General features: G+C 46.9%; 7 protein-coding genes across 7 annotated transcripts; 4 read left to right on the top strand and 3 right to left on the bottom strand.

Annotated features, from left to right (window-relative positions):
* Positions 1 to 102: 102 nt before the first annotated feature.
* On the bottom strand, positions 103 to 834 carry N7533_011708 (uncharacterized protein; the record flags this gene model as incomplete). The annotated part of the gene is made up of 1 exon (XM_057108358.1): positions 103 to 834. One exon carries the CDS (start codon positions 832 to 834, stop codon positions 103 to 105), a length of 732 nt encoding a protein of 243 aa, XP_056955736.1.
* A 1,065-nt stretch (positions 835 to 1,899) lies between these two features.
* On the bottom strand, positions 1,900 to 2,601 carry N7533_011709 (uncharacterized protein; the record flags this gene model as incomplete). Its single annotated transcript, XM_057108359.1, has 1 exon — positions 1,900 to 2,601. One exon carries the CDS (start codon positions 2,599 to 2,601, stop codon positions 1,900 to 1,902), a length of 702 nt encoding a protein of 233 aa, XP_056955737.1.
* A 127-nt stretch (positions 2,602 to 2,728) lies between these two features.
* N7533_011710 (uncharacterized protein) lies at positions 2,729 to 3,139 on the bottom strand (the record flags this gene model as incomplete). Its single annotated transcript, XM_057108360.1, has 1 exon — positions 2,729 to 3,139. The coding sequence occupies one exon, from the start codon at positions 3,137 to 3,139 to the stop codon at positions 2,729 to 2,731; it is 411 nt and encodes a 136-aa protein (XP_056955738.1).
* Positions 3,140 to 4,163: 1,024 nt separating this feature from the next.
* N7533_011711 (uncharacterized protein) lies at positions 4,164 to 5,704 on the top strand (the record flags this gene model as incomplete). Its single annotated transcript, XM_057108361.1, has 2 exons — positions 4,164 to 4,863; positions 4,923 to 5,704. The coding sequence occupies 2 exons, from the start codon at positions 4,164 to 4,166 to the stop codon at positions 5,702 to 5,704; spliced, it is 1,482 nt and encodes a 493-aa protein (XP_056955739.1).
* Positions 5,705 to 6,411: 707 nt separating this feature from the next.
* On the top strand, positions 6,412 to 6,900 carry N7533_011712 (uncharacterized protein; the record flags this gene model as incomplete). Its single annotated transcript, XM_057108362.1, has 1 exon — positions 6,412 to 6,900. One exon carries the CDS (start codon positions 6,412 to 6,414, stop codon positions 6,898 to 6,900), a length of 489 nt encoding a protein of 162 aa, XP_056955740.1.
* Positions 6,901 to 9,759: 2,859 nt separating this feature from the next.
* Positions 9,760 to 10,395, top strand: N7533_011713 (uncharacterized protein; the record flags this gene model as incomplete). Its single annotated transcript, XM_057108363.1, has 2 exons — positions 9,760 to 9,919; positions 9,953 to 10,395. Coding segments are annotated over 2 exons (603 nt in total), but the record flags the coding sequence as incomplete, so codon positions are not given.
* A 1,630-nt stretch (positions 10,396 to 12,025) lies between these two features.
* Positions 12,026 to 12,376, top strand: N7533_011714 (uncharacterized protein; the record flags this gene model as incomplete). Its single annotated transcript, XM_057108364.1, has 1 exon — positions 12,026 to 12,376. The coding sequence occupies one exon, from the start codon at positions 12,026 to 12,028 to the stop codon at positions 12,374 to 12,376; it is 351 nt and encodes a 116-aa protein (XP_056955742.1).
* Positions 12,377 to 23,848: the final 11,472 nt, after the last annotated feature.

Consider the following 23,848-nt stretch of genomic DNA (forward strand, 5'->3'; position numbering starts at 1 on the left):
TGAATGACATAATGATTGGAAGATGATGGAATTTGAGAAGATAGATTGACACAAATAGTATGGCCCAGGCGAAAGGTATGACACCTGGCTCTAAAACACATCCTACTGATGAGTAATTGGTTTATGAGTAGAGGTGACGCGGACTTGAGAAACGCCCAAAACCTGAACCGAGATAGCGGCTTTCACCCTGCTGGACCTCTCGAGCTTGATCGCTAGCTCTGCCTGAACCAACCACGATCTCTCTCTCATCTGTTGTAGCATGTAATCAATGCGATCATAAGACGGATCGATAGAGGTGTCAAGCTCTATCTCGAAGTTCTTCGGATCTATCGACGCATGAATCCAAATGAACCCCATCGAATACTCAAAGCAGGCTGGGTCTGCATTCCCCGAGGTCACAAGCGTGTTGAAAAGAGGTCCCATCGTGGTTGACGGAAGGCCAGCGCAAAGGTACCTCAAATATTGACTACTTGCCGTCCGTTTTCCCCTACTGATCATCTCAGTTTCATCGATTGACCGTGGATCGAGAATGACCGAATCTGAGATCCAGTACTCGGTTGACCAATTGTAGAAGAGTGGAAAACTTTTCCCGGCCAGCAAATTCTCAAAACGAAGCATGCTTTCCCGGAATTTGGAAGGTCTTTTCCATTCGGGTAGCCCAAGGAGAATGATCTTCATATCTGTCAGGTTTTCTGTATGCAGAAATCCCACCTGATAATTCTCCGGCTTCAGATTTGTCAGGTAGGCCGGAGGCTTCACGACAAAACTTCCATTCTGCATGGAAACAAATTTGCCTGCCCTGTCAGGTCTGTTGGAAGGGTGATCCTGTGGCATGATGGAGGATTGCAAGGTAGTGTTGATGCTCTGGCCACAGAGCTTCGACTGTTCCTATTTCCAGACAATTTCCTCGGTTTTCGAATATAGAAACGGAAGCCGGTTCACAAAAGCTTCTGAGGAGCGATGCACCGGAGGTTGAGGCTTGTCTTGATCAGGATTAGCTTTTATGTTTGCCATAACCCGAATAAGATATCACATACCGACGGGCTTTTTACGGAAGCGATTGAAGTCAAGCTTTGAGTGTCCGTACGATGGTTTGCCATTGAGATCCATTTTTTCGTAGAGCAATGCGGCGAAGCTTGGAAAGACAAGTTGGCAATCCAAAGGCTTGTACATATAGGGGCTGATGTAGTGTAAAAATCAAACCAAGGCACTTATTTGCAAGGTGATGGGGAGACAAAAACATTTACCCCGAGCTATGCAGCTATGCAGTTGTCCAAAACAGATTTTGAAATTGGATGGTGATGGATCATAATTTGGATCATTCAGTGATGATTCACCTAGCACTATGCCGTTGAGACTTGACCTGATTTCACCAGTGCAGCAACTAATGATACACAAACACACATCTCGGCCCCTCTTAGCCCCCCCAGGGAGGCCAAAGTTTGAAACGTTGTGATTGTGGAAAGAGGTTCTCAGTCTCGCCACAGAGAAGTCTTTTTGGGTACTGTCTACGCTGCATAGGACTAAGAATAGCCATCGGGCTAGCTATGCCATCAAACCGAGTTCGGTAACTTCAGTACTTTTTACCACGGCAGGGCATGCATGATTCTTTTCCCATAACTTTACCGCTTGAAGAGGTCCTTCCTATTCGAATGAAGAGACTAGATTTTTTTTCTCGTATCTGATCATCAAGTCAGTATATCAACTCCTTCTAGGTCATCCGCTGTGCCGTGGGTCCGACAGAAACATAAAAGACATTAATATACAATTCTTCGCGGCCGCCACCCCGACGAATTTCCTGCCACGCTTTGACATGAAACATTTCCGTGACCACGATGCGATCGGGCTTTGATTGCATGATTTCAGGGACCATTTTGATATCCTCTTCTAGATCTTGGATCAGATCTTTGCTGTAGAACAAATTTGCAGAGGTGGTGGCCAAATCACGAATGGTGCAGTTAGCAAATGGCTTAATCCCCAAACCAGACAGATTCTGGAAAGAAGGAGCGGATCTAACGATAAGAATGCATGCGTGTAATAGTCTATCACCTCTGCTCTGTTTTTGACATCAATTCTTTGGGGAAGTACCGCCGCAACCCTGACTTCTTCGTTCTGGAACGCCCTTTGAAGGCTTGTGAGGATGGACTGCAGCTGTCCCATCGAGAGGTCAGATGGGAATATTGGTGACATTCTCAGATGCTCCAGCATGGCAGAACAGAACAGCTCGTCACGTAACCAGATCTCCTTCGACTCGTAGCCCCGTATGTGCAGAGCGTCAATACCCATGAAAGCGTAGCATATTAGAGCGATACTGGCTCCCACACCAAATGGTCTGTAAGGAAAACAAGGTTGTTCGAAGCACGTTTGAGCCAAGCTAGACTCTTGCGATGAAAATTGTCCAAGAAGGGACATAATATATCGGATCTGCATTTCCAAGTCTTCGTAGGACATAGTATGCAAGCCCTGAGATTCGCATAAAGCGTCGCGGATATCACTGAGCCAGGACTGCAACTGATTGTACTGCAAGACGAAACTCTTCTCCCAGTCATAGTCACTCCGGTATATTATGGCCCACAAGGAGCCTTCATTTCCAGGGAGCATTGCAGTAATGAATAAGTAGTTTAGAACCAGTAAAAGCTGATGGAAGGTGTGGGATTTCTCGGCTAACAGAATGCCAGGTGCTGGAATTTGGGGCTGGAGACGAGGTGGCAAGGAAACCTGAATATTGTTAATCGTGAATGCTTATGTACAACGAGACTGCAGAATTTACCGGAAGTGCCATATCAAAGTATGACTGCGTTGTACAAGGGCCGAAAGAGCTCGGGCGTTCCTCAGGATCGCCTGTACTGAGCAGAAAGCGACCGATGGGACCAGGAGGTGACTTCTGCGATGCCACCAGTTCGCCTTCGTTTGTCCAATCTTCTATCAGGCCGTTGATGGCTTGGAAATCTCTGTGTAATAAGGCGTCATTGGCAGATGGAGACTGGCATTCTTGCCCTGATTTATTGGCAGTTTGCCCGGTCTCACAAGTCTCTTTTTGTACATCGATCGTCTTATCATTCCGCTCAGTATACTGCATCTGCTCGGCCTCAAAAACCGCCTTTTGCTGCTTGAAGTTTTCTGGCTGGATCGGCGGCATTGTCTTGTACCCCAAGGCTAAAGGGACCCGTTCTTCATACAAACATAAATCTGGTTGTCCACGGTCACAGCAAGACTGGCAGGCGGGCATCTCTCTACTGCATCCTTTTTTGGAAATGCGACAGGGGATGCAGGGCCGCCGTAATTTCCTAGAGCATGAGGCTGCCATTCCATGAGGCTCTGTCATGGCTTCGGATATAAATCAAACAAATCGGATTGATCGCAGATGTATTCTTTTGTCTCTATCAAAATGGCGAAGCAAAGAGCGGTGGAGATAGGTCGTGGCTTGAGAATATCTGATTTAAATGAAACTTGATAGAAGTGAAATGCAATCGAAGCGACACTGAGTCTACTTTAAATACACTAACAACAGTGACCATGAACTTCTTCAGACGGCGTTTTCTTTAACATTCTTCAAGGCTTTAGTGGCAAGCTGAATTGCTACTGAAGTGGTAAGTAGTGAGCCCTTTTGGCATACTGAATCCGATGCTGCCTGAAAATGCACAGTATTATCTGGAACTTCGCGGCACTCAGCATGCCTTGAAACTTCCAGCCCCTCTTTTCTGGACAGAAATAGCCTGTGATCTGGAGTCACATCAATTCTGACATGCTGAGAGAATTGTAGTGACCCCGGGAACACCTTCCGCGTTCCCAGGAGTAACAAAGCGCATTGAGTCCTCAATGCTGATTTTGCCATCATAAAGTAAACCCCTGGACTACGGCAGCCGATAGTGAGGCAGGGGCCAAAATTCCTGACCCAATCATTAGCCTCACCGCGATGAGTTCCGCCTGGCTTGACCGCTAAGTACACCACCAACCAGATCTCCGTATGCTCTATCAATAGCGCAGTGGGGGTACGTTATAGATAGAGTGGTGTTGGTCAGTTAGACCGAAACCTCCAAAATGCCAGATTTTCCAACATTCTTCCAGATTTTGGTTCACCATACTAATCTTTACGAATCTTCGCCAGTTTTGAGAGCTCAAATCTCTAAGATACGCGTTTTTGACAAATCTGGCCTTCTACCATGCCTGCTGGACGACCCCAGGTCAACATGGAGCCCTATAAGGACCAAGTCATTGTTCTCCTGACCCAAAATACGCCTATTAATGTCATACTAGACATGTTGCACCAAAATCATGGTCTCCAAATCTCTCCCAGAACATTCAAGCGCCGTACGCAGGCCTGGGGTATCCAGCGACGAGCACCCACAGGAATCACCAATAACAGACCCTTACAAATACGCGTCGAGACACTCATCTGTGAGGGTAATCTGTCTCCGAAAGAGATACTCGAAGTTCTCGCCCGTGATGGCACTCCTATCTCCAATGACTCACTTAAGCAAATCCGTAGGCGGCTTGGTATACGCCTTCGCATTGATGATAAGGACGAGCAGCGTCAGCAGAAGGACGAGATACTAGAGGTACTGGAGGAGGAACAAGGCTTTGGGCTTATTGAAGGGTACGGACGGGGTCATCTTTATGCCCACTTACGCCGTCATGGGCATATCTATGCGAGAGACCGAATCTTCGATATTTGGTGTTCTTTGCGCCCTGATGCTCTTGAGCGTCGTTCGACCAATCTCCAGAGGTCACGTGGTGCCTATCAATGCCCTGGGCCAAACTTTGTATGGCACATTGATGGATATATGAAGCTAGAGCCTTATGGGATCGAGATATATGCTGCGATTGATGGATATTCGCGTTATGTTACCTGGTTCTATGTTGGTATGCGCACCGCTATAGGGTCATTCTAAGGTCTTTGAGTATCTGACTGTCTGCCCTAGGTATAAGCACGCGAACTAGTTTCAGCGTTCTCCGTCAATATATAGATACATTATCGGCTACTGGCTTCCAACCGCGCACTATCCGCTCCGACCTAGGCACTGAGACGATGCTGATCGCCGATGCTCACTATGCATTACGGAAAGCCATTGACATCGATCCAAGGCTTCAGTTTTCTGACTGCTTTTGGTATGGCCGTAGTGTCCAAAATCAACGCATCGAGTCCTGGTGGGGGCAGCTTACAAGCTCTATGAATTTCGTGTGGCGTGAGCTCTTTATTTGGCTACAGGACCAGGGCCATTTTCAGGCGACTATCCCTGACCAGATTGCTCTTCTTGCTGTCTATATGCCTTCTATTAAGGATACATGCGCGGAATTTGTACTGACATGGAACTCCCATCGTATAAGGAAGCAGAAAGGACGTCCCTATAGTGTTCCAGGCAAGCCATGGATGAACTACTACTATCCAGGGCAGGATACTGATGGACAGGATATCAAGGATTACCAGCATACGCTTGACCCTACTATGCTTAGTGCTATACGATATGACGTGGATGGCTGGGATGCTAACGAATATCTCCCCAGGCATACTATGGAATGGTGCCATACTCAGCTGCTACAAATGCAGTTTGACCCTGAAAGGCCACCGGCACGAGACGGCACCCGCCCATATGTGGAGATCTACCTTCGGCTACGAGAGCGAGCCGTCTATCATACCCACATAGGTGCTATTCCGATCCTATCACTGTGCGAGAAGCCCACTATGTCTTCTGATTGGGCATAAAATTAAGGGAGCGGCTCGCAGGCTTGGCTTATGTTGGAGGTAAAAGTGGAGATTAATAAATATCAAGCACTAGTTCTGTCAGAACTTTATTATTCTAGGGGTTGTAGAAGATATTCTAATTTCTCCTGACGTCCTAGAATCTCCTAATACCCTAGCATATCCTATTGAGCATCTTCCACAAAGCACTACCAACCAAATGGCCTATTATTCCAGCGATACGCCTGATCTAGTCGATTTGACAGGGACATATGACGATTCACCATCCTCGTCCTCCACCTATACTACTAGCCAAGGAGCAGCACCGACAAGACCCTCTCAGCTTGTACCGAGCCATAACCTGCTTCCTAACCCCTATAGTATAATACACCAACGAGTGGCAGGTAGAGTTCGAAAGCGAGAGATAAAGAGGACTAGACCAGGACACATTACTAGGCCTGAGCCACCACAGCAGGCCCCAACTCTTATCCACTTCTGTCTCTGGCGAAGACCATCACCAGAGAGAAAATCATGGACGTTTGAGGAGCTTAGTGAGTTTAGATATTGATGTTATTTAATTTAATCAAGGTATGTTCCAATTTGCTAATAGACACTTCAATATAGGTGATGTTTCCCAGTGGGTTCCTCCACAGACAATTTACGGCTTTAACGACTTTATTACAAAACATCTTCTGCCTGCGCTTAGTCCTGATCTCGGGGTATATTCAGCAATGCCTACCGATCGATATCAGTTAGCCACAGGCCTAAAAGGTCAAAAGGGCAAGAGGGAGCCATATATCCTATCCGCTACTGAAGATTACATGCGATGTACTACAAATCTCTGTGAGCGTTTTGATTTGGCTGGTGGAGCTCGTCAGATTTATGTTGTTATTATACGTGAGGATGAACAGCTTCATATCAAACCTGAGCCTATAATAAGCCGCGAATCAAGCTTGGCCAGCGACATTAGCAATTGGACGACCCTCCCACCGCCAGAACAGCCGGCTGCTGACGCTAGGAGAGAGGCTACTTTAAGGGCTACTCCTCAGCGGCAGGATACGCCACATCAGGATACACCGCAGCTAAGAGATCCTTCAAGTACGCAGCGACGTGGTGGTGCAAGACGCGGTGGCACCAGAGGCCCTCGGGTAGAAGCATCACCAGCTATATCACCACCACGTACGCGTAGTAGGGTCTCTAGGGGTATGAGGGCAGGTTAAAACTAGTCAGAAACTGTATATTTGGGCGATTTTGAGCACCTACAAACAATCAGAGTTAGTTAACTTATAGTATAGTAAATGAGAAGGCAGGATTTTAAAGATATAGTTTTATGCATCTAGAATTCTAGAGGGCTTGGTCTAACTCTGTCATGATCTCTGAATAGAGGCACACTTTTTGCCCTTCTCCAGAAATACTTGCTTAACATATTTTGGCAGAAATATACAAGCCTAGGGTATGAACCTTCTATATTAGGGCTAGTGACCTTTTCTGCCGGCATTATTTGAATTTTGGCCCGAACCTCTCTATCGTCTGCCGTACCCTGGACCCACCGAAAAGATCCCAGGAGCATGAAGCGACCTATAGCTGGAAGCTAAATTCGGATGGACTGGGCCAAGGATTGGAGCCCTTCATAAAGCTGCCCTCGTGCCTCTTGGCCTTCTGCCAGGTTTCTCCCATTTTCACACCGTCTCACTCTTCTTCTACATCATGGTTTGTTAAGTATTCTTACGACATATTGCCCATAGGAAACTAAACAGATTCATAGTCTCTAATTGGAGACTTGCCTCCAGAAATAGTATTGATGATTGCCGCATACCTACATGGTAGCGCAAAATTCGCTCTTGCCAGATCCTGCAGAGACCTGTACCACATTCTACGAACGGCAATTCTCCAATTCAATATCGAAAATCAGAACAGCAATCTTCTTGGCTTGGCCGCCAAAGACGACAATGTTGATCTTACGCTCCTGCTGCTTCGTCACAGAGCAAACGTCAATGCCTTCTTTCGTGGGAGGACCCCGGTCATGAGGGCCCCCTCAAATACTCTTCATCCGCCGTGCTCAAGCTGCTACTGAAAAGTAGCAGTCTAGCTATCAATGTCCAAAACCGAGAGCAGGAAAGCGCCCTGTGGTATGCGGTCACATATAGCTCATGCTCGACGCTGCGGCCCATACTGGAACTAACAGACTGTGCAGTCAATCTTCGGCATCAGAGAGGCCAAACCGCACTTCACCTCGCCGTCTGGTGGGGCAAAATTGGATTGGCGGAGCTGTTGCTGTCTAAAGGCAGTGACCCCTACTCACCCGACGAAACTGGCAGTTCACCCTGGGCATGGGCCGCCCGATGTAATCGACCGTCTATGACGGCCGTTTTTCTCAAGGGGCAAGACTATTTTCACCTAAAGCAAGATAATTTCGATGAGCCAGCGTTGCATCAGGCGATTCTTCATGGATCGGTCGATGCTGTGAATGTGCTCTTGAGACAAAAACGTCCTGGTGTGGCGACGATCGATAGTTATGGTGCGACAGCACTCCATCTTGCTGTCCGCAGTCGACGCTTGGAAGTGGTGGACCTCCTTCTCCAGCATCCTCATTCTGACGTGAACTGTATGGATAATGATGGAAATACTTCACTTTGGTGGTCGACGTTACTGTCATATGACGAGATAACGGCAAGGCTACTCGCTGTAAAGAACATTGATGCCAACTTGATCGGCGGCTCCGGTCGGCTAAACACAACCTCGGCACCACTACACCATGCCGCGACTCGGTCGGATACCACGATTTTGAAGCAGCTGCTGGCGGCTGCAGGAATCGATCCGAACGTCTGCGCTGCAAGACAGACCCCTTTTTCTGCCGCCGCCGCTGCCGGCCGAGTGAGCGCAATGAGGATCCTTATGAGTCAGAGGGGCGTCGAAATCAATACGGGTGGAATTTTAATGGATCCTCCTTTATTGGTGACCTCTCGCAGTCAAGATGGGAACAGGAACGTGTATAGTTTGGCCGTAACGGGTCACCTGTCGCGCGGTCTTATGCGTAAACGCATTAGACTGTAGCGTCAGAGAAGGCCCGTCCGCGCTCCCTTGTAGGGAGGCAATGTGTCTGTATATTGTAATGCTAGTTTCTATATACAGAGGGGGGTGGGAGGGACAAAATCGAGCCTTGACTGCGTGAGAGGTGACGAGCTACCACCAGAGGCAAGCAACTGATTCTTGCGAGGCAGTTGTAGGAAGGAGCCCTCCGTAATGTCGGTGTAGATGTCACGTGAGGCAGCGTGGCAGCTTGAGGTAGGCCTCGCCAAACGCGGGTTCGGGGCGGGTTTTCATTTTTCCAACCCGCCCACGGGTAACCCATCGCGGGTTTTGCATTTCACAAACCCGCCCGTGGGTTTTTGGAAAATGTTCGCGGGTACCCAAATTACCCATCAAAATACATAATTGATGCACAATATATGATTAGTCAGTGTGTGTATTTTTGGTAATCTATTTTGGTACCGATTTAATATTGGAAATACAATCAGATAAGATATAACATCGGCTCCGAAATATATATATTGATAACGGACAGTAACTGCACCATGTTTCGGTCCGAATGTCTCCCACCCTATATCATCAAATGCTACAACGGGATACCCCAGATGTAAACTTAGCCTAGTCAGGCAAATGTCTTTTATGTTAAGACCATTACTCGATCTAGATATAAAAGCTGCTTAGACACCAATAAACGCGTTCCTGGGGTTGTTCACAGTCGCGCGGGTTTTGGGTACCCGTGGGTTGACGCGACCCAGAAAACGCGCTGGAAAAAAAAAGATGCAATCTACAAGGCTATATTATCTCTCACTAGACAACACCGTGTTAGATTTGAAGGCTGAACCTCGATGACATTGAAGACAGAAAAATGTCATCGCTATTAACTGATCGATCTTTGAGTCCCTTAGCCTCTATTGAACCGTCATCCGATTCCTTTCTGGACTCCGATTTCCAATCCTCGGTATGAAAATTGAGATTCTGCACCATAGAATTCCTTTCACCCTCCCCCCCAACTCGAGCGAACATGCTAAGAGACCACGTAGCCTGATAGGGAGCTCCGGCGAAGCATTGATGCATCCAGCCAACCACCCCCACCGATTCTAAAGCGCGTAGGACCGAACCGCAAAAAGAACTGGATCTTGTACGAATCAGAGAACTCGATGGAATTTCTGATCTGGTGGGCCAAAACGGAATACGGACAAGTGCTGAATAGTGAGGGCCGGTCAAGAATCAAGTAGTCGATAGAGTCGCATTATGCTGAAGTTTGGAGACGCTTCGACCAAGTTGCCGACATCTTGACTGATCGACCCAAGGTGATTTGCAGGACTTATTTGACTTTGCTAGACCACCCGCAATATAAGAAGCACGGGACAAGCGCAATGGGAAAACACCAGAAATCCAAGTCTTATCGACAGGGCCAGAAAAGAACCTACTGTCAGACACTCGCAACAAACTCCATTCAGAAAGCTTTCCTAGGGGCTTCGTCCAATTGCAAGAAATTCACTACATTACAGCTTGAAGAAAGGTTACTGAAGACAATAGCTATTTTACGATTATCTTTCCAGACTATTGAAAATCCCGAGTTCCAAGCCCTGCTCAATTTGGTTCACTCTGGCCCAGGAGAATTAGAAATTCCTTCGGCAAAGACTCTGCGACGTCGCTTACATGACTCTGTTGCAGCCCAATAAGAGACTTAATTACGAGACTTGCCCGAAGATGCAAAAGTTTCTCTTGTACTGGATTGCTGGACTAGCCCTTTTCAGCAAGCATTTATAGTAATTACAGTATACTTCATCAACAAAGATTAGAACTATCGTGAAATACTTCTTGGGTTTGAGCCTCTACACGGAGCTCACAGTAGGGTCAATCTGAACGAAGTGCTTCTTTAGGTGCTTAAGGACAGACGACTTCTGGATCGGATCTTCAGTATGACTACAGACAATGCAATAAACAACGAGACTCTTATCCGGGCCTTACAGGAGTCACTTCTTTCGAGCGGTGCCATTAGTACGAGGGAATCCATTGTACGCGTTCCATGTATGGCCCATGTGATTCAGCTTTGCCTGAAGCAACTACTAGGCCATATTAGAGCCGCTCCAAAGAATAAAGAAGTGAGAAGGTTTTGGTCTGACACCCAAGCTGTCTACCTAAGAGATTCCCTAGAGCATGGCGATGTGGCGCATACTCTCACAAAGGTATGTTTGACCCGGAAAATGACCACAGGAATTTTTGTTAAAGATTTTCTTCTCCTTATAATAGATCCGGTCTTTTGCCGTCTTTGTGAATGCAAGCCCATAACGACGAGATACATTTCTATGTCTTCAATCGGGTGGAACTCGGCTTTTCCCCCTCCATGACGTACAGACCCGCTGGAACTCTACTTTTTTGATGCTCCGAAGAGCGTGCCGGCTCAGGAACACCATTGATAAATACTGCCGAGACCATGAATATAGCTAATTCAAAGTCACCGATACCGAGTGGCGGCAAATCGACTACCTGGTCAATATAACAAGGCCGTTCTTCAAATTTACTATGGCTCTGATGAAGACCAAAGATATGACTATCCATAGTGTCTTTCTTGTGTACAGGAAGCTTCTGGAACATATTGAACGCTCAAACCGGAAGCTGAGAAAGAAAACCACACCCTGGAAAAAAGATATGTACGGTGCCATACTCATGGCAAAGCAAAAGCTAAAAGATTATTACGAGAAGACCTATCGTGACCATGGATTTCTCTACGGTACAGCGGCTTTGCTTGCTCCTCAGTATAAGCTTTGTGCTTTTGATGATACAGAGTATTCACAGTGCATTGGCGAGACTTCAAAAAGATATTGTGAATATCTGCGATCATCTTTTACACAGTATCAACAAAGAAACCCAGAGATACTATTCCGTGCTGTACAACGCCCTTCGTTACAAGCCTCGGAGTTAGAACGGCTTCTTGAACCAACACACACAGTAGAAACAAGCGAAGGAGTCAGGTATGACGAGGTTGATTGTTATCTCCACGAGTGTAAGTATATCTGGCTCAATCGATCTGAAAGACCGTTAACGTTCCCAGCGACTACCTCAATACCACCGCGTGTATACTAGAGAGAGAATGAGAGTAAATTCCCCGTGCTTTCGCGGCTAGCTCGCGATTTGCTCTCAGTTCCAGCCACTGGCGCAGGAGTTGAAAGGCTGTTCAATAGTGCCCGGGATATTTGCCATTATTGCCGGGGATCTCTGAATGAGACTACGATACAAGACTTGATGATGTACATGTGCTCTGAGAAATTCACCCTGGAGAGCCAGCAATCGAGTCTGTTGGATCATAGGATGGCGGAAGGGGAGGACCAGGAAAATCTCGAAGAAAATAAGGCAAACAAGGAAACCGAAGATGAGAATACAGCTATCAGTGATATAGACGAGAGTGATCTAGTCGAAGATACCGATATGAGCCCCACTGTTCAGAGTGTTCTGGGATTTGAAAGCACCGCCTCACAGAAGCTTCCATCTCACAGTCGACCGCAAGATGTGACGATGACGGCTATTCGTCCAGATCCAGAGAGCGATGATGAAGATTTGTTGCCACCTCCAGTTACGCATCTGGGAGAGAGATATCAAAAAAGATCATCAGGGAGGATGACAGTGCCTTCAAGCCGACTTGAAGGCTATAAGCTGTATTAGTTAGTCTCCTCTAGTCCTATAGTTTGATGTAATCTCTTAATATAACCACTCATCCCAAGATATAGACCTTTATGTAAAGCGAGGTTGTGATTATGTTATGGTTGGGACTTTTAGAGAAGCGCAGGTTGAATCTATTCTACTCATACCGAGGCAATACGTTGATCTAAACGAATAATTTAGCATAATTTTGTGCTAGCTGACAAATCCTTCCCCTTTTGGAGTCATGGGTAATTTGGGTACCCGTATGGGTCGCGGGTTGGGTTTTCAAAAAACAAACCCGCCCACGGGTCTGCTGACTAAGACCCGCCCCGACCCGTGGGGCGGGTTTTCGTGGGCGGGTTCGGGTTTTGGGGCGGGTCTGGCGAGGCCTAGCTTGAGGCAACCCCAATAAAACTCCTCCCTCTATGCCAAGCGGCGGTAGGAGGCCACTTGGAGGCGGTGAGACTGTTAGTGCAGCAAGGACAGCGACTCAGAATCAATCAAGGTACCTTGACGACGCATGACACGGGTCTGGGGATTGCCGCCCGTGCGGGTGACCTGGAAATAGTCCGGTCTCTGTTAAGACACGAAAGGATTGACCCCAGCCTGGAGAACCGATGGCTGAAGTCTCCATTGGTGTTGGCAGTCAAAGGCGCACATGTCCTTGTCGTCGACGCTCTGCTCGCAGATCCAAGGGTGGATACGTACAACTTGCGAGTCGCACGTGCAATCGCGACGCACGAGGGTATCCGAAGGCCCATTCAGTATGAGATGGATGATCGCAGAGCCCGCTGTGAATGGATTAAGGCACATTGGTCCCTGGCATAGTGGACGCGGGTAGTCTGCGTGGACGGGTGCTGAGGTAGTGCTGCTTGAGGTACTGAATGTGGGCTACAGAAAAGTGCCGAACAGCATTGATACACGATGCGCAACGTGCATTGCAGGGTATAGCGAGCATGAAAGGAAGACAATCATTGATCTCACAATACGTGGTGGTAACCAGATTGCTTTGAGAAGCTGCAGAAACTGCGTTGCTCTTGCCACGGGTTTTTCAACGTCGTGCATCAAAAGTTAGAACGTGCGTGGACTGTCTGTCAACACAACACGGGTGAAGAATGGCCCAGGATATTTGATGGCAGGGATTTTATCTCCCACAGTAATATGCTGTATTTAAAATCTATGGAAACCCGCTCTGTTGTGCACAATCAATCTTCTCCCATTCTTCCCCAATGAATCCACTCACTACATGCTCCTCACCAGCCGACCGACCGGCCAAGAGACAGCGAAGACTCTCCGAGGACACTTGCAACGACCCGAACGCAGAGGATATTTCACCCGCTTCATACTCTACCGCAGCGAGCAGCCTCCCTACGACGCAACTCAAGCAAATCCTGCGCCGCAATGTCGACCTCGCCCTACCGGCCCTTAGACTCTTGGATCTGTATCTATGTCTATGGGAAAGTTATGTTGTGAAATCTGCGGAGAGTATCCGACTTGAAGATGAGCGGCGCCAGATATGCGAGTCAAACGAATCGCTGGAAGAAGAGACTGATAGTCTTCTCCAGTGCTGCAACCGACAGGCAGTGGAGTTAGAGGGTCGAAAACGGACAGTGAATGCATTCCACGGGCATGTCATGTCGGCCTTGCAAAACATCGACCTCCCTTACTATCCCATCAATAGACCTTGATCCATACATGGAGCCATACGTCTTTTGTCGGGTTAGAAATATTTTCACTTTCGATGGCACGACACATGTGGAACTTCCAAGAACATGGAATTTGCCATGTATCTGAAGCAAAGCGAGGTTTCACGACCCCATCAACGAACCCATCAATTTTGTGATATATTTCTTAATAGCTTCGAAGAACTAAATCTTTAGCCATCTATATCCAGTGCTGATGAAATTTCATAACAATGTATGCTTTTCCTTCACATAGCTACGTTTTCCATCGGCAAACATGAGCAGCTCCATTTTCTTCTAACAGCTCAAAGAAAGGCCTAAGGCGATCCTTGCCTCTTTTATTGAGAGGATCTCCAATCCATCTCTTTGAACCTCTCCAGATGCGATCTCTTCTTTTATATAATACTGTGACCTGTGAGGCCGAGTGGATGCAGTTGAGCATCTAAGGGCAGAACATAAAATTGGAGAAATAACACAATACTACTCGAGTCTTCCTCATGCGTACAGTGGAAGATAAATTAACAACAATTCTATCACTGACCTCGATCGCAATTCATCAGCCCTGCCACTCGGCCTTCCGAGCACTGCTCCCAATCATTGAGAATGCTGATCAATCGCCCGCGAGAAGCCTCCAATGCTTGGTTGAGATGATCAAACTGGGACAGCTGCTCATCATGATGAGCCAGAAGCATCCCCTTTTCATTCTCCAATCGTGCATTCTCCCTCTTCAACTCCCGATTCGTCTGTACGAGCCTCTCACTGCCAATATGTTTCGACATGCATGAGTCCCAAAGTCGTCGGTAGAGTCCAAGAATCCGGGCTGCCTGGAAGGCGAGTTTTGGATCGTCTCGTTCAAGCTCTGCAAGAAGCTGTAGTATCGGTTGAAAGGGTTCTGCTGCTGAATTTTGTTCCTCATCAGCTGGAGGCTGGGAGACCGGCTGCATTGATTAGCATCGTGCACAACATTGGGGGTTATAATGATTCTTACCTGTGTAGGAACTTCTTCAGCTGTCAATCCCGGGCTCAGTCGCATATTTGAGGCTGATGGTGGATCGAAATCGGTCTTCCCGTCCCCTTGTGTGTCGTGGCACACCGTCGAAGGATCCATTTTCTTCTCAAAGTGATATTTTCGAGACTCTGGATAAGTGTAGTATTATTAGCTTAAGATCTATTTCATTCAATTTATAGCTTCGAAGACGACCAAGCTAGCACATCAGGTTTTCTCCAAGATGCTCAACGCTTGATAATGTTGGTAAAATTAATCGTGTATTGGCAAGAGATATGTGGTCAACAAACAGCTCAGTTTGTAAGAAGTGGAGCAACGACAACTTGATCATTACTGACAACAGATGAAGAAATTTATGCAAGAGATGAACTTGAAAGTGATGCAGACTGAATGAGCTTTGATGCGTGTCATCGTCGAATCATCACCGTCACCTCAGCCGTTGAAACAGTGATGAAATACCGTTCGGTTAAATTTTTTACTATAGTTGTAAATTATACCAACTGAGCGCTGTCAAAGGCCTTCCGCGAAAAAATGAGGAAACTTCCCACACTTCCCCCAAAATTTTTTATCGCCATCTTTTGAATATCTGCGCGCTATCTGTTTCAGAGTACTAGTGGTGTCTCGCGCGCTTGGAATCTTGCCGCCCAAACTCCCCGGTCGCGGATTGGCGTTTGGATTATGCGATCGCCATTGTGGTATTTCATTTTCTTTCACTCTGTACAAAGCAGCCAACAGTCACAGTGCGATGCCGCTTGCATGCAATATCCGAACGATCCTTTACAAATGAATTCGCATTCTGTGAGACATCCATATTCGGAGGTGGATATGCAGAGCCAACCTCGTTTGAGTCATTCATCAATGATGAGCGAGCCAAAAGACCACTGGCCTTTGGTTCCCGGAAATTGCTTCACCGCACGTCCTATCTTCATGGCCCTTCCACAACAGCCGCTTGGGATGCTTTATCCAGAAGAAACCGTGCAGCAGATTCATCGGAATAGTCTCTTCAGTTGCGGCTTTCAACGACCAGTACACTTTTCCGATCCTGGCTTCAGCCATTGCGAGCCGATCCCTGTCATTTACTGGCTGGAAAATATGCCAAATTCGTATCCTTTCAGCCTATTAGAGCCATGCTCCAAGCCTCATGCCTTTGAGGCAAAGGTGGCCCCTACCTCCAATTCCTGCCCTGTGTGGCTTGGCAGCGATGAAGTGCTTGCAGCGAGCCGAGTTTCTCTGGAACCTACGAACACCGCGCCTCTTCCTTCTTCCCAAGTTCCTCCGGACTGGAGCTTCCAGAAATTGCCACACAAAATACCCCAGCGGCAGTTTAAATGTACATACCCGGGATGTGATAGCCAATTCAGGCGTCGAAAGGCCGTTGAGCGGCACATGATATGCCACTCTGATAACGTGTTTCACGAGCGAGCGGGCCGCCCGGGCGAGCGGGCCACCTCCTCAAAAAACACATCGCGTGTAGCACCTCTCTTCTTCAAACCACCACCATGCCACCAATCCGTACCGGACAAACTCAAAAACGCGTTAAGCAAGAAGGCAGAATCGGACTTGCTGTACAAGCACTAAGCAACAATAAAATCTATTCTCTCAACAAAGCTGCGTGTGTTTTTGAGGTACCTCGCTCAACATTGCAAAAGCGCTTCAAGGGAAGAAGTTACCGAGCAGATATTCGCCCAAATTTAATGAAATTGGATGCAATTCGAAGAGGATTCGCTAGAGAAGTGGATATTGGACCTAGATATACGTGGTAAGGCCCCTACTTTTGCTCTTGCAAAAGAAATGGCCAATATACTACTTACTCAGCGTTCAATAATCGTGAACCTACTACGGTCGGTAAAAACTGGATATATACCTTTGTTGAACGTCACAACAAGCTAAAAGCACGCTTTTTACGTCGTTACGCTGCACAACGTGCTTTGTATGAAGATCCAAAGCTTATTCGTGCGTGGTTTGAACAATATTACAATATTATTGCTAAATATAGTATTCTCGATGACGATATCTACAATTTTGATAAAACTGGCTTTACAATAGGGATCACTAGTACTTCTAAAGTGATTACCAGCCAAGAGTGGCAGGGGAAGCGCAAACTCTTACAACCTGGCAACCGAGAGTAGGTTACTACAATTGAATATATCCATCTGAACGGCGTTCTATCTCTAACCATTATTTTCAAAGCTAAGGTATTAATGTCAGCGTGGTACAATACTGTCCCGAGTGATTGGCGCTTCAAGGTCAGTGATAATAGATAGACTACTGATCGAATTAGTATTTTGTGGCTCGAAAATTCCTTTATTCTATACACTACTAAGCGTCAACATAGTACCTGATCTCTCTTGGTTATAGATGGCCATAGGAGTCATCTTACCCCTCAATTCAACGCTATATGCATGGAACATAATATTGTGCCAATTTTAATGCCACCTTATTCTTCACATCTATTACAACCACTAGATATTGGCTGTTTTGGTGTATTGAAACACTTCTATAGCCAGGCAGTACAAGATCTTGCCCATGTGGGCTCTACATATATTGATAAGCTCGATTTTCTCGCTCTATACCCTATAGTACGCTCAGAGATATACAAGACCTCTACAATTACTAGCAGTTTTATAGCGTCAGGTATTATTCCATATTCACCAGAGAAAGTACTGTCAAAACTTGATATTCATCTCCCATCATCTACACCACCACCATCGCGTGGCAGCGCTAGTAGTCACAAATTCATACCTCATACACCATCTAAAGCTGTCAATTTTCGACGTCAGGCCTCTTCAATCAAGCAACTATTAGTTCACAGGGATATTACACCCAGTAGTGAAATGTATCAGCAATTAGAGCAGACTACCAGAGGTGCGCAATTACTTGCAAATCAGCTTACAATATTGACTACTACATATGAACGTGTAATAACAGAGAATGGACGAAAAAAGAAAAAAAAAGCTATACTCAATAGGCAATTGCTATACGAAGGTGGAATGACAGCAGAAGAGATACAATTACGTCTGCAAATTGAGCATGAGCACCAAATGGCAATACCACAAGTGCCGCGCCGCGCTCCGGTCGCAGACGGAACGGCGGCTGAGAGGCCTAAACAGCGCTGTAGCAATTACAGGGAGCCAGGGCACAAGCGGAATAGGTGCCCAGTTGTAAATATGACCTAATTTTTGCAATATATTATATGGTGGTTGTGCTGTATTCAATATATATCGTTGTAATAGGTGGAGCTGGCCCGCTCGCTCGTGAAACACGTTAAAAGGCCGTACATATGTTGGGTGCCAGAATGCCATCGAAGCTTCAAACGCTGGGACAATCTGAAGGCTCATTACTTGACTCATGCCAAAATGGGCGGTCGCAACCGCTATGTGGCAACCTTGGACAACACGAGCCCTGCCTACAGCCCTGATTTTCGTGGCCAACTGACATTAGAGGGCTGGCCAGTTCTTAAATAACGCGAAGATTGAATCATTCAGTCAAGAAGATGATTCTTCGAGCCCTCAAGGCAATCTATTTCGATTCACGGGTTGGATCTGAGGCCCCGGCCGCTTGACAGCATGGAAAGTTTCCTGCAAGACGTGAAATGAATATGCTTCTGCTGCCATATAAATTTTCCTCGCCCATCGCCGGTTGTGAATCCACAATGTATGACCAGTGCTTAATGTATTTCGCTTGTGATACATGTAGATAATATTGATATACTGGCTAAGATATCAGTGCAGCGATTTCCGGAACCAGAAACCCTGAAACAGCTTGCTCATTCCGAGTATTGCAGCGGCGGTGATTGAATTATTGATTGATTGTCCGGCAATTTTACTTTAAGATATACGACAGCGTTAGATTAGATTCCAAATACCCAGTTTGTGTTTCTGAAACTCCGGCTCAGTCCTTTCAGATCTATTGGGTTGATTGTTCACGCTATCTTAAAAGATGCCGGACTCTCATATAAATTTCAGGGATACAACGGGGATACGTTTTCCATTTTCTATGCTACAAAGGCAAACTGGTCATAAAATTCAAATTGAAAATCTGGGCAGCCAGGCGCAAGAAAAGAAGAACATCCCATGCTGGGCTTGGGGCTCCATAGGCAAAGGGTAGACTTAATTCATAAAACAGAAGCAGCGTAGCCTAGTACAAACAAAAAAAGCCAGGCAATTCTTCGTGTTCAGCAATCTGTTATATTCGAAGAACCGCTCGAGCCCGAGGAAGCCATCGGGGCCGCCGATGGTGCTGTCACTGACACATGGATGGTTGTGGTAGATGAAGAAGTCAGTTTGGATTTAATACCTTGCGTCGAAGACGTTGCTCCATTGTTGGCGGTGCACAAAACTCCCTTTACTAGCGTATCCGGGACCTTGCAACTTGCCTCGTCGCCTTTTTCATTATGGAAGTTGATCAAGCCGCTTCGATGTACCTCAACCCACGCGGAATTGTGACTGGAGCCACATAACATGGCTTTAACCGACGACGAATTTGGGTGTATGCCCTTGTTATCTGTGTTCAGGTCTGAGGCTTGTTAGAAAACTTCGTCCTTGCCAACAGATTGTATTGCTTACGGGAACAAGAGTTGCCATCAAGAGGAGCAAACGGCTCCGAGATCCCGGTGCAGTCAAAGTTCGTAGTAGAATACACGAAACACTGGCCATTATGGTCAATGATCTGAAACGTTCCGCCAAACACTGTCGAGATGAGTGTAGAAAAAATAAACAAACGATGCATGTCTCTTTGGCTTCCGAATGTGAAGGTTTCTCAGCGAAACAAGGACTATATTGCTCCGTCAATGAGAGATTTGGCGACGCGACCGAAGTTATTTATAGTTCCATGAAGAACTCAACTACAGCAAGTGTATTTTCAACCTTGGTAAGCTCTCCATAGTCATCCAAATCTTGACTTGGCCAATGTATCGATACAGAACGTATGTATGAAGACTTTTTTGTGATGAGGCATCATGAAATTGAATATAATGTAGGTACTTTCTAATAGCTAATAGGCCATCAGTTTTACTTGCTCCAGTAAGCTCAAGACAATATTGCTGGCTATCAAATTGAAGAGATATTCACCGGGAGAAGTTGCATTCGCTCTCCGGCTGCGCTGGTATCACTCCATTTACAACTTAGCGGCCGTTCATGGGGAGGTCAAGTTATGTGCCAGATTGAACGTCGAGAATCCTGAGTGACCTATCAAAATACCCCTGAAAAAGCCAAGGATTCTCATGCCATAAAAGCGGTTCTATCAGTTAAAACAGCCTTCACTTACCGATCGTTCACTCAACAGGGTCTTCTCAAGGAACCGCAAACGCTTCCCGCAATAGTCCGTTATTCCAGCTATCTGCAGTATATCAAGCCTCTGATTTGACAGGTGCACTGTCCGAACTTAAAACAGTCATTCTTCGAAGCTTGAAACAGCAAAATTCCGAATAAATATGCTACTCACTTACTGTATTTCCTTTGTTGGTGCAGCTACTATAATTCTCGGACAAACAGTCAGCCTCTTCCTACCGGGATTTCAAGGTCGTGAACTGGAAGTGAGCATACTATCAACCGTATGTGAAGAATTGTCGAGGCATTGGAGCTGAGGACTCTGAACTAACTTTTTTACTATATTCTAGGATGATGAAACGACAAAAATCTTCGTGACTTGCCCTCAGACCGTGGCTGCGGCCGACTGCGGCGTTTCCGAAGCAGGAATGACGGCTATCATTGAAAAGGATTCCGTCAAGCTGGTGGATGTCAACAGAAATAATAGGTTGGCACCCGTATGCACGCAAAGCACTTCCAATACTAATGTATCATTGCAGCACCGCGTCCCTATCATGTCATATTACCGGAACAACATACGCATCCTGCTTTGCTACGAACAAGATCTCGTTTCATGCCACACTAGCCCCCAAAGACCTCAACTGGATGGCAATACCAGTTGTTTCCACAGAATCAAAGTCACAAAGCACACTGAGCTCCTCGATCTCCACCCCGAAAATTATGGCAACGCCTCCTATGAAGCTGCCATCAGGCACAGAAACGGCTGCTGCGCCGGCGGCTGAGAGCCAAGGAACATTCAGGTTCAAGACCTCATGGGGCTTATGCGGTATAATTGGTTCCGTTGTGGCTGGGACTCTGGGGTACATATTGCTTTTTTCTTTGCTGGGCGCGTGGTTTCAACGCTTTCACTGACTGAAGTCTGGTAACTAATTGCTCAGATTTGCTAGAAAGAAACCTGTAGCTCGGCTTCCTGTTTTGATACCAGTGCCATTTTATATCAATCAGTTGGTATAAATGATAATCTCGTCTGTTATACAGAGCGAATTATGTCTCACATAGCTAATCGAATATCCAAGAAAACACAAGACACTACTGTATCTACTTAGGGCCATTTACTGCCCAATCGAATTCAATCTTCTGTGCGTAAAGATGCCGAAATTGTGATTAGCTTCCTTCAGATCGAGGAGCCTAGAACAATTTTGATGGAGGTCCGTCTCCTTGATTCAGCATTCCTTATTTGCGTGACATTCTTATCTCAGAAAAATAGTCCACGTAAAAACTGCTGCGGTCTCCTGGTTATTACCGCAGCGCTAGAGGTGGTGAATAGACACTAAGGGTGAAAGAAAAAGATGAACATGGATTCAAAAAATAAAAAATTGAGCTCCGGAGGAAATACAACTGAGCTTTGAGTACACACACACACACATTTTATTAACGCCCGGCGGCTGAGCCGAAAGAGCAACTATCACTAATCTACCAGTACATGCATGTTTGGGTATACGCCGTGTCTCCTTGGAGCCCATACAGTATTTCCTTCCGTATTTGTCATTTCAGCTTCCAATCTCATAGCTGGTCCCTGTGGGTTAGTATTGGTTAGTAGACTTGCTTGAAGGCGCTTCTTCAAGTGTTCAACATCCTATCCTCGGCAGTTGAAGCGCGTCTACCGTCTGTCACAAGGTGTTGGGTTAGTAAGAAGAGGTATTCTTCAATTTGTCGACAAGCCTAGGTGGCCTCGAGTCGGCCCGTAGCGATTGCAAAGCGTATTGAGGCTCGTACTGCTTCCAAATTCGGCTTCCACTTTTGATCATCGGAGGATGACTTCCCTCCCAAGAAGAAGGACATGTTACTTCGGTGAGTGTGGGTACATTGCAGCATTTCTATCCGGTGTGCGGTCCATTTCCGACATCGAAAGAGAAAGTGGTCCACAGTTTCTCTTCCTTGTCCACATGCGCATTGATCTGTCTCGGCGGCATTGATCCGAAAGAGATATCCATTGAGTCTTGCCATACCCGTGCGGAGCTGGGCCAACACGCTCGCTTCTTTCCACGATAATCGGTCATACAGCTGTCGCGTGTGTTTTCCTGGGAGTGCTGTGTCCACTCGTCGGGAGTGTCTCCCTACATTCTCGGGAAACTCGCTATTGGGGACTGCTTGGGCACGCGCAATCTTTAAAGTGGTCGATTTCATTTTGGGGACCTGTCCTTGCAGGATGGCATCTTCTTTCGTCGCGGCTCTCGCCTGCTCTTTCGCCAGCCCTAGTAGTTTGTTGTCTTCGCTAGTGGGGATTCACCGGACGCTGATCTGATTTCCATGCTTCTGCAGTCTTCTCATCAGCTTGTAGATTTGACAGACAAATTCCTGGCCCGACTGTTGTCGCGGATTCTTCAGCGTGAGAGCTGCCGCTTTCAAGTACTGATTTGTATTCTTAAGCTAAGCAAGCCTGATAATACATTGTAGAGGTGGCAGCATGTCTACCTACATAGACCCTCCACCTTACGTCCCCTTCGATCCTTTTCCGCATCCTTCGCGGGGTACAGCCGGTTCCGTAAGTCAATACCAGTTTGCACCTTAAGCCTACTTCCATAGCCGCCCTAAAGACTCCATCCTCGATAGCCATCTTCAGACTCCTATTCTCTCAGTAGACCGACACGCGCGTCCGTCCTCTCGAGCCATATAGAAAGTGTCGTACTGCAGTCCGCCCACCCAGTCTTCCGTCGCTTCCATTATATGCTGCGCCCCACAGGTTGTCAACCCTGATTCGCGCTACCTTGCAAGATCTCTCTAACAAGGCCGACCGTGTCTCGCAGGAGTTCATCCACTTGTATCCTCTCTGTACCCAGAACAGCCAAGCAACACAGTGTTGCTCCTCCTACTAACCAAAGTACCTCGTCGTTCTCTGTGTGGGTTCAAGCATGCTGGGTCGTGCCGTATCGTTCGCGTTTTTGTTTTGACCATGTCGTTTCTGTGTTCTCAGACCCAGCGATATCCTCCTTTCAACAGAGCAGCCCGAGAGCACCCCAAGGGTGTCCTATCCCACGACCCTAGTGTCCACTGATTGTAGGATCGGTTTCGCAGTCGTGTGTCGGGTGGTTTTCAAAGTGTTCCCTTGTCGCCTGTGCGTGGGGTCAGGGCCCCTGACCCCTGAGCTCTCGCTCCAGCCGTAGCCCTAGCCAGCGGACAGTGCTGGCCGGTGGTGACTCTTCTTAGCTCTGCAAATAACATCCGGGCAAGGTATTCACAGGTTCCCAGCCGGCACCACGAGGAGGTGAGAGTCGTCGCCGGCCGGAGGTAGGTACACACACACACACACACAATTTATTAACGCCCGGCGGCTAAACCGAAAGGGCAACTATCACTGATCTAAATATACATGCTATGGCTAATTCTGTGCCTCCTTGGAGCGGAGGTAGGTACAGTGATATTCGAAATCAGTTCTACCTGCAATCTCTCTCTTTTTGTTTCCCGGGCCCCTTCACCTCAAGGTACTAGCCTGTATCAGGATATTCATCCGCCGTCATCGTTTGTCCTTGTATCCTCA

Source organism: Penicillium manginii (assembly GCF_028828005.1).
Source record: "Penicillium manginii strain IBT 31320 chromosome Unknown utg000008l:1.0-3226943.0:1.0-3228205.0, whole genome shotgun sequence".
Classification (NCBI taxonomy): domain Eukaryota; kingdom Fungi; phylum Ascomycota; class Eurotiomycetes; order Eurotiales; family Aspergillaceae; genus Penicillium; species Penicillium manginii.